Source organism: Phocoena phocoena, chromosome 3 (assembly GCF_963924675.1).
Source record: "Phocoena phocoena chromosome 3, mPhoPho1.1, whole genome shotgun sequence".
Classification (NCBI taxonomy): domain Eukaryota; kingdom Metazoa; phylum Chordata; class Mammalia; order Artiodactyla; family Phocoenidae; genus Phocoena; species Phocoena phocoena.
The window spans coordinates 124877505-124887543 of NC_089221.1; the positions used below are offsets into that span (position 1 = coordinate 124877505).

A 10039-nucleotide genomic window follows, 5' to 3' on the forward strand; every position below is an offset into this window, starting at 1 on the left:
ATCGGGAAGGAATAGTCCACCTGGGGTGATTGTGGTTTAGACTAGGAAGCATTAGATCTGGAGTCAGCCCTGAATTAAAAGCCTAACTTTGCCACCTATTTGATGGTGATATTAGTCAGGTTACTTAACTTTTCTAAGTTTACTCACAAGATAAGGATAACCTTACAGGGTTATTGTGGCTCATATGTAAAGCAAAGTGAACTACACAGCGGCCTCATGATCAGTTCATCTGGTCTGTAGTCCCTTCCTTCCATGGCAAATCATCTCTTGGGGACGGTTTGGTGGTAAAAGTTAATTCAAAATGAGGCCTTCGTTCTTCTTTGGTTATCTCAGCACAAACCTGTCAGACCCAAAGAAGCAGATCTCCAAGTCAAGGCTGAGATATAGTCCTCAGGCTACCAGGGAAATGGGGAGCTCTACATCACTGCTACTCACCTCAGTAACTAGTAGGGAATGGCCTCTGCTGGGGGAGAATTAAGGCTGAATGCAGAGGCTTCTCCACTGCATAGTTGAGAAAATGTAGCTTTTTTGGTTTCCTCAGTGATTTAGAGCCTCTTTGAAAAAGTCATGTCTCACCTGAAATCTACGTTGTGAGATATATGGAAAATCTTAAGACTAAACTCTGTTTCACCAGACAGGCAGCATTTCAAAATCATATGCCTCTGTACCCAGACCAGTGCCAGGCACAATAGATGCTCAGTTAAATCCCAAGGAACCCTAAAGGAATTATTTCAGTCGGTGAAAGGTGATGGGCAACATGTTTCTGGACTGAGAGTTTTCCAACTGTTTCTTAAAATGCTTGTCTAGTCCTCATGGGATTACATGTATTCATGGTCGATCATGTCCTGTCACTTAATATCTGCAATCACATTTCCTGAGACAGAGTCCTCAGAATGTGAGGAAGATGGGGAAGGAAAAAGCATGAAGGAAACCCTGTCCAAAATTACAGGATTGCTGTATTTTGTAAAACTTGGTTTATTCTGAGTTTGCCTCCATCCTCCGTCCCCAGTATAATCAAACGTGCCTTTGAGGAAAAAGCATATGGGAGCAACAGGAAGTGTTTAGATGCATTTTATTCAACAATCAGGCCAGCCACCACATCATAGTGTTCTTAGGGGATTTCAGAACCTTGGTTCTCAGCAACGCCCCGATTTTTGTATGAGGACAGGAGTCTTGTGTTTCCTATGGAAGAGATTGGGGGAAAAAAATCAGCTTAAACTTTGTTGATAAAACGTGACAACGGGAGAAAAACAAGGAAAAAAGATCAGCTTTATTTAAAATAGAGAGGTTTGAGATTCATTTCCATTTCAATTTCTCTTATTCATTTACTCATTCACTTATTCATTAACTCCTCAAATATTGATTGAGAACTATAACATACATTAAGGATACAACAAAAGGGAAAAATGTCCGTCTTTACAGAGTTTACAGATCTAGCAGGGCATTATAAAAAGCTTCTGAAATTAATCTTTAATCCATTGTTGCTTCTTTTCCTTCTGACGGCATTGTCCTAGCTACCAGGTTTCCATCTTAGCTGGTGCCTGGGCTACTTCAGGACCTTCTAATTGATTGATCCATTGCCTTAGAACTCTGGGGATTCTCATCTGTGAGATCTTGCAAAAGGAAATTATATCCTTATCCCATATGATAGCTGCTTTAGTTAGCATCTAGACAGAGCCCACGGATTGGCTTATTTTCCATAGCTGTGCTGTCCACTATCCCATATAACTATTTAAATTTAAATCAGTCAAAGTTAAGTAATAATAAAAATCCAGGATTTCATTTATAGTAGCCACATTTTAAGTGCTGGTACCATGGCTAGAGGCCTCCGTATTGGACCAGAGGTAGTCTATAGAGAAGAATTTGCCAGTATAGATTTCCTAAGAAGACATACAGGAATTAGAAAAGAAAAGTTCTTACTGAATATATCTGCTAAGCACTTAATGATCAAGGAGATGCAAGCCCTTGTTTGTCTACCCATCTCAAAGCTCAACAACTAAGGTCAGAGCCTGGCTCTAGTTAAGCATACAATGTATTTGTTTGGGGCTTTTAATGGGCAGTAGAGACAAAGGCAAAATGGTACATTTGAAAATATGTTGCATTTGAAAAAGACACATTTTCTCTCTAGACCTGTTTTCTTATCAGAGAAATATAGGAAGAGAAGTTACATTTTCTGGCATTCAAATGTTGCTCCCATATTTACATAATTTAAAAAGAATAGAAAGAGCAGGTAGGACTGGTAGGTTTTAAAGTCTAAGGAAACCGGGTGTCCCAGCTCTGCTCATATTTTCCCAATGGTTCAGTCTAAATACTGGGCCTTTTTTTTTTTTTTTTTTGCGGTACGCGGGCCTCTCACTGTTGTGGCCTCTCCTGTTGTGGAGCACAGGCTCTGGATGCGCAGGCTTAGTGGCCATGGCTCACGGGCCCAGCCGCTCCGCCGCATGTGAGATCTTCCTGGACCGGGGCACAAACCCGTGTCCCCTGCATCAGCAGGCGGACTCTCAACCGCTGTGCCACCAGGGAAGCCCAATACTGGGCCTTTTGATCTCGGCACTTGGAAATTGACCAAGCCTCAAGGCTGTTGTGTTGCTTTCTCCTCCCCTTGGATGGAAATATGATTTTGACCTTAATGTCAAGAACATAGGCCATGAGAAAATTAACAAGTGGTTTCAAGTTCCTTTTAACAGGTGGTTTCAAGTTCCGTTTACAAGTCCTTAATGTGGAAATTTTTTTGAAAAAGCAGAACATCCAACGTTTTGGGCCTGAAACTTCAGGATATTAGATGTTTCTCCCTGGAGACCTATTTCCACAATTCTTGTTAAATACTGAGAATTTTCTGAAACGACTTAAAGCAGACCAAGGGAGGGTGCATGGTACAAGGAATTAGAGATGGGGAATGCATGCAGTCATTGGAACCTAAATCAAAGTGTTAATACCACATCAGTTCCAAAATAACAGAGTTTTCTGGGTCGCTTGTGGGATCTCTTTTATTTGTTTGATCATTCTACACCTTTATTTAACTTGGAGCGCTTTTGTGATGCTATGAAAATGCAAAATGCAGTTTAAATGACACCCTTTTCATGAATCATTTCTTGACCCTTCCAGTAGGAAGCAATCTGTATTTCTCCTTCACTCCTGTAGCATGTTGCTCACACCTCATTTGATGGCATTTGTCACAAGTTACAAGAAGCTACCTTATTTGTACTATTTTCTTTCAGTTATATCCACTAGGAAAGCAGAGGAGACTAGCACAATGCTTGGCACGTAAGTGTTTATCAGCTGAGTAAGACAGAAAATCTGTGGCGAATTTATTTCTCTGAGTACCTGAGTCTAATTCCCATCACCTACCCACCTACAGTCAGTTCAGAAACTCCACTGAGGCTAGGTCTCACATCCATAAGTGATTGTGTTCACTAAAGTATTACATAAAGTGTTACAAAAATATGTTTTTGGTCACCTAATCTATATAATTCATATTTGCATACTTCAGGGCTTTAGTGAACACAATCATTGCTATCACCAAGAATGATTTTTTAAGTATAATGGTATTTTGGGTATGTGGGCTTTAAAAAATCCAGACTATCTCTTGTTTGCTATAAAAGGTTGGGTTTTTATCGTAGAAGTGATTTTTTTTTAACTAATTGAAAGAAACATTCAACACTTTCCTTCTTCTAGCCCATTGTCCTTTCTTTAACACCTTTTATACAGCACCATGTTATTAATTCCTTTCTCACTTTTGTTCAGTTTTTTCTTCATCTTGAAATACCTCTCTCTCCTTCTTTATGTTCTAGAGAAAACCTCAGACTTTTCCAAATCCTAGCAGGCACAATTAGTTCTTTTTAGTTCTGTGCTCTCGGAGCACTTTGCTTATACTACCATTGACCACACCGTGTTAGCGTTGAGTGTGAGCAAACTGGGAGACAAAACATGTTGGATTTTCTTGTGGATCTCACAAATATTTAGTCTAGTACCTGACTTTAAAGTATAGTGGAAAGAGCAAGGATTTTGCACCAGATCTGCCACTCATGGCTGGGTGACCTTGAGCAAGTTATTTAAACTAACTGAGTCTCAATTTCTTCATGGGTATATTAAGCTGAGTATTATTTACCTCATAGAGTCATTGTGAATATTAAGTGCCTTGCATAATGCTTGACATAATAAATACTACTTTCTATCATAATGCCCCCCCACACACACACACATGCACACCTCTCTATATAATCATAACATATATAATAAGGAGAAAAAGAAATCAAGAATTGTTTGCGGGAAAACTAGGTATTTTGTTTCTCTCATGGTGAGATTAATGTTATTGGTATATTCTTTGAGGCTTCAAGGGATAATATATGTAAAAATTTGAAGACTTCTAGCTTAAAACATATATTTTAAAAGAAATTCAGGTTTGTACTCACATATTTTCAACACATAACACGCATTCATTAGAATAAGTAACTCCATCTGTCCCACAGACAGGGTTATAAATCTTGGGACATCCATTCACTTCACTTGTACATTTAGCCTAAAAATGGAATGAAACAGAATCATTTCCCATCATTTTTCATTTGAATTTATAGCAGAGTCTCTAAAATCTCCCTGGAGTTGATCAGCTTAAAGATGGAAGCATGACTGGCATGACTGTGATTGGGAGAGTGATACTAAGTGTTGCAAGAGGAAGAATCCAAAATTTGGAGTCAGAAAACCTTGTTTTTTTTTTTTTTTTTTGTGGTACGCGGGCCTCTCACTGTTGTGGCCTCTCCCGTTGCGGAGCACAGGCTCCGGATGCGCAGGCTCAGCGGCCATGGCTCACGGGCCCAGCCGCTCCGCGGCATGTGGGATCTTCCCGGACCGGGGCACGAACCTGCATCCCCTGCATCGGCAGGCGGACTCTCAGCCACTGCGCCACCAGGGAAGCCCAGAAAACCTTGTTTTAAGTAATGCCTCTGCTATCTGCAAGCTGTGTGACATTGGTAAATCTCTTGGTGTCTCTGAACCACAGTCACTTTATTTGCAAAATGGGAGTGATGTTGTTTCCCTACCTATCTCATCATGGCGTTGTGAGGTTTGAATAAAGTGAGTGAGATAATGTTCAAATTTACAATTACTACCTGTGCTGGCTCTCTCAGGTCAGCCACACCTTGAGGCGTGTTCTTCCTTGCACACGGTAGTCCTGTCACCCTGGTCTTCTCTAAGTCAATTAAAGACACGCGGTGCCTTCTACCCTTGGGGTTTTTGCACAGACTGTTTACTGTCAGTAAGAACTAGTAATTATCAAATGACTTTCACAGGGCAGACACTGTCCTAAGTGCTTTTCATGTATTATTATATTTTTATAATATTTATATTTATAATATTATTATATAAATATTATATTTATAATATTAATATTATAAATATAATATTTATAATATTATTAATAATATTATTATATTTAAACTCATAGACTATCCTATGAACTTTTTATTATACTCTTCTTCTGGTAAAGGCAGTGAGGCACAAAGAAATTGAATCACCCAAGGCCACACACCTAATAATTACTGGATCCAGGATTTAAACCCAGTCAATCTAGGTCCTGAGCTTTAGCTCTTAACCACTTTACTCTCCTACTTCTCCCTTTGCTAACACTCATTTATTCTTCAGGGCTGAAAATAAATCTCACTGGCTTAGGGCACCTTCCCTGATTTAACTAGGCTAGGTTTCTAATGGAACCAGAACTTCTTTATAACACATCACCAATGTAGTAATTTATTTACTTATACACTTTTGGTTTGCCATCGGCCTTCCCACTAAATATAAATGTAACGAGAAGAGGGACACTTCATCCTCTGGCCTCCAAATTTACTGAAATTTACATTATAAGTACAAGAAAAACTGGAAAAGTTAGATATAGAATATTTTTCTAGAGGAAGAGCCTAGTTTATTATTATTATTGCTCATTATAAATTAGAGCTCCACCTTGTCGATGAAGAGAACTTTATGCCAACATGGTCAAACTGGCTGTAAGGAGGAAGGGCTGCTTGGAGTGATGTTTAGAAGGTTTCCACTTAAAATCCTTGTCCTACCGGATAGCCCTAGTATATATAAAAACTCCTTCATAGCAAGCATAATATGACTACAGAGAGATTGCCGATGTATCAGTCAATTTGTCCTTCAACATAAGCGCCTGTGGCGGAACTACAATTACTATCCACATTTAATGGGTTAAGTCTTGCCAGCATTCATACTCCTCATATTAACTTAAATTGAAAGGTGAGTTAGACTACGCTTTGCGTGGAACAAACAGTCTTAGCCCCAGAAATAAAAATTTACAAAATTGTCTTTACCTTTCTTTCCAGGAAGTTAGCTCTAGTACTACCTAGAAAACATAAATCAGACATATCAAGTTGGATCATGAATGGGAGAAGCCTGAGGTATTCTCATTCAGAATTTTCTGCTTTCATTTAAGTCTGTGACTTCTCTGCTTCCTCTTCCACCACCCACCCCTTCTTTTTTTTTTTTTTTTTTTTCCACCCCTTCTTATTACCATTTTTTTTCAAGTATGTCTCATTGGTGTCCATTCACTCCCTGCCTGCTGAAACCTCAAAAAAATTTGATTAGGACCAAAGTATCTCAATTTGATATTTAAGACAAGTTGACCCATTTCCTTGAAAATAGAAATGATGTACTTACTGCTTCAAATGTGTCAGGCACAGAGCAAATACCTTCTGAACGCTCACTGACATTCTAGTAACAACCAGCTTGTTGATCTCACAGTGATGTAGGAAATATAAGTATCTTTATCTCAGTTTATAGATAAAGATATGGAAAGTTTCTATAACTAGCTGTGAACACTAGCAATAACCAGGTCTTCTGATGAAAAACTAACTTTTGCACTTACATGTAAGTCTTCTTTTGTAAGTAATGTTTTTAAAAAAAATGGAGCTCTTTTGACAATTTACCTTCAGTTCCCAAAGAGCTCCCTCTCTCCATTGCATTATACTGACTATTAGTTCAATTCACATTTCTTGAATTTACAGGTAGATACTTAAAATTGCCATGCTGCATTCTCTAGAAAATAGCAGGTCTTGTTGACATCACCATCAGGAGATGGTGATTGTGGGTGAGCTCACTGCAGGGAAGGAGAACTAATTTGATAGTATCCAGAGGAAGAAATGTTGGTGAGATTTGATTTTGATACTAACAATCTCTGAGGTCATCTAAAGGAAGTAGTTCTTCCTACCTAAATGTATTGAAAAGTAGTGAGACACTTAGGGGCTTGGAGAAGAAGGCCCCTGGAATAGTCAGAACCTGATGTGGTGAGAGTCCCACTGAATTTTAGAATTGAGTTGAGTCTAAAATTTAATGAGCACGTAGTCACCACAGGCATCTATATGTATTAATTAATATGCATGAGAAGGGGAAAAGGGACCACTGCTCCCATAAATATTTAGCAAATACAGCAAATAGTATTGTTCCTTTTCTTCGCAAAGTGCTGATTTGGCTGTCAGTAGGTTTCTTTGCTAGATCTGATAAAAATTTAAAAGTGTTAACCATCTCTGAAGACAAAAAGGAAGCTGATGCCAATGCCAGGGGTTCAGATCATCTGTCAAAATTATTAAGACAGTTTGAAGATATAAACATACAGTCTATTCAAGAAGAGTATTTTTTCTAGAAATATTCTGTAGGTCAAAAATAAAAATTTTAATCAAATTCTGCCCTTTATACTGGAGTAACTGGAAATCATTGTTAGCTATTTATGCAATTCCATGAGAACATAAAATTTGTAAATTGGCCTTAAACATTTACAGAGTTAGAAGTGTACTTGATATTGAAATAATCCCTTCTTTTTTCTACCATATCTCTGACAAAGAGTCAGCCTCATTACCTGGGGAAAACCATTTCATGTCTGGGCAGTTCTCACTAGTAAAATTGTTTTCCTGTGTTATGTTAAAATCCCTCTTTCTATATATAATTCTCATCCACTGACCTTATTTCCTTTCACTGGGACCAAAAGATCTGTCCAAGAGTAGACTCTAAGTCTAGAAAGTAATGTGGTCAGTAAAGCAACTGGTCAAAAAGGTTTTACTTAAATTAGAAAAATATGCAAAACCACCTACCAGATAAACTCAATAGGACCAAGGCAGTGAGAAGGAAGATGCTGGCTACCTTCATGGCTGGAGTGCTGACTCCAGAGCTCAGTCAAAAACTGAACTCAACTTACCACTTCTCTCTAGAATCCTGGGACTGGAAGGTTCATACAGGCAGGATGGTATCCCAGTCTCCACCTCCTGCCCTTTGTCACAGATCTCCTTGGTTATTGATTGACTCTGTAGCATAGCCTGGACCCAGCACAGCACCAGTGTAAGAAAGGTGAGAGGAATGCTGTGGGCCTAAAATGTGCAAGGTAAAGACTGTCAGGAAGAGATGACTAGTGGTTAGTTAGTTAGTTCTTGCCCTAACTTCCTCTGTGACTATGGAGAGGCCCTTCCTTTCTCAAGCCCTGGTTTTCTCATCTGTAAGGTGAATTCCAAGGTCCTTGTACTCTGTAGTTCTGGGTGCATGAACAGGTGTGAATATCTCAAAAACTTCCTTCATTCTTCCTTTTCTTCAGCTTTTCCATTTTTTATTCTCTCTCTTTTCTCTCTTTTTCTATCACCCATTCACAAAGCCTAAAGTAGCTGAGAGAGGGACAGGGTAGAGGTAGGGAGGACTCAGTTCCCTAAGGTGTGTGTGTGCTCCAAGGTAGAGTGGGCTCACCAGAGACGCTTACCAGCTCTTCGTCCTTGGACATGTAGTTCACTTTCACTGAGCTTCAGTATATTCATCTGAGAACAGAAATAATAATAGTACCTACCTCAAACTGTTGGTCTTTCATTCTAAAATATGCATTGTGTCTGTCATGTGTGGTTTGGTGAGACAATTCTCAATTATCTCTCATGTTTCTGCATGTCTCATGGGTAGAGACACTGACTGCCTGTGTTGCAAACAACTTTTTCAAGAGGGTTTGTATAACAAACAGCCTTGGGAGGTGGAATACTGTCTCTCTCTGGAGTAAAGGGGAGGTTTGTTTACCGTTGGGTGTAATAAGATAGTATCTTTCACCAGGGTGAAGTTTAGGCAGGCATAGTGCTCTTTTTAAAAGATTAGGGGGCTTACCTCGTGGCGCAGTGGTTGAGAGTCTGCCTGCTGATGCAGGGAACACGGGTTCGTGCCCCGGTCCGGGAAGATCCCACATGCCTTGGAGCAGCTAGGCCTGTGACCCATGGCCACTGAGCCTGCGCGTCCGGAGGCTGTGCTCCGCAACAGGAGAGGCCACAACAGTGAGAGGCCTGCGTACCGCAAAAAAAAAAAAAAGGGATTTGGTGGGGCTTCCCTGATGGTGCAGTTGTTAAGAATCTGCCTGCCAGTGCAGGGGACACGGGTTTGAGCCCTGGTCTGGGAAGATCCCACATGCCACAGAGCAACTAAGCCCAGGCACCACAAGTACTGAGCCTGCACTCTAGAGCCCGCGAGCCACAACTACTGAAGCCAGTGTGTCTAGAGCCCATGCTCTGCAACAAGAGAAGCCACCGTGATGAGAAGCCCGCGCACCGCAATGAAGAGTAGGCCCCACTTGCTGCAACTAGAGAAAGCCTGCACACAGCAATGAAGACCCAATGCAACCAAAAATTTAAAAAAATAATAATAATAAAAATAATTTTTTTAAAAAATAAAAAGATTAGGGATTTGTTTTAACATCTTTATTGGAGTATAATTGCTTTATAATGGTGTGTTAGTTTCTGCTTTATAACAAAGTGAATCAGTTATACATATGCATATATCCCCATATCTCTTCTCTCTTGTGGCTCCCTCCCTCCCACCCTCCCTATCCCACCCCTCTAGGTGGTCACAAAGCACCAAGCTGATCTCCCTGTGCTATGCGGCTGCTTCCCACTAGCTATCTGTTTTACATTTGGTAGTGTATATTGGAAGAATCAATATTGTGGAAATGACTATACTACCCAAAGCAATCTACAGATTCAATGCAATCCCTATCAAATTACCACTGGCATTTTTCACAGAA

The 10039-nt window shown here is 39.9% G+C and overlaps 1 protein-coding gene across 1 annotated transcript; it reads right to left on the reverse strand.

The window, feature by feature from the left end:
• Positions 1-1057: 1057 nt before the first annotated feature.
• Positions 1058-8207, reverse strand: LOC136121064 (serine protease inhibitor Kazal-type 1-like). The gene is made up of 4 exons (XM_065874860.1): positions 8094-8207; positions 6321-6352; positions 4413-4519; positions 1058-1182 (listed from the first exon to the last, which is right to left on the reverse strand). Exons 1-4 carry the CDS (start codon positions 8146-8148, stop codon positions 1137-1139), a joined length of 240 nt encoding a protein of 79 aa, XP_065730932.1. The 5' UTR covers positions 8149-8207; the 3' UTR covers positions 1058-1136.
• Between the last annotated feature and the right edge of the window lie 1832 nt (positions 8208-10039).

Excerpts from the sequence above, each read along its gene's own strand:
- LOC136121064 (XM_065874860.1), bottom strand. The coding sequence starts at position 8,148 with ATGAAGGTAGCCAGCATCTTCCTTCTCACTGCCTTGGTCCTATTGAGT. Across the intron at positions 4,520-6,320 it reads CTAACTTCCTGGAAAGAAAG|GCTAAATGTACAAGTGAAGT; the intron begins GTAAAGACAATT and ends TTCCATTTTTAG. Across the intron at positions 1,183-4,412 it reads GTGTTATGTGTTGAAAATAT|GAAACACAAGACTCCTGTCC; the intron begins GTGAGTACAAAC and ends TCTCTTCCATAG.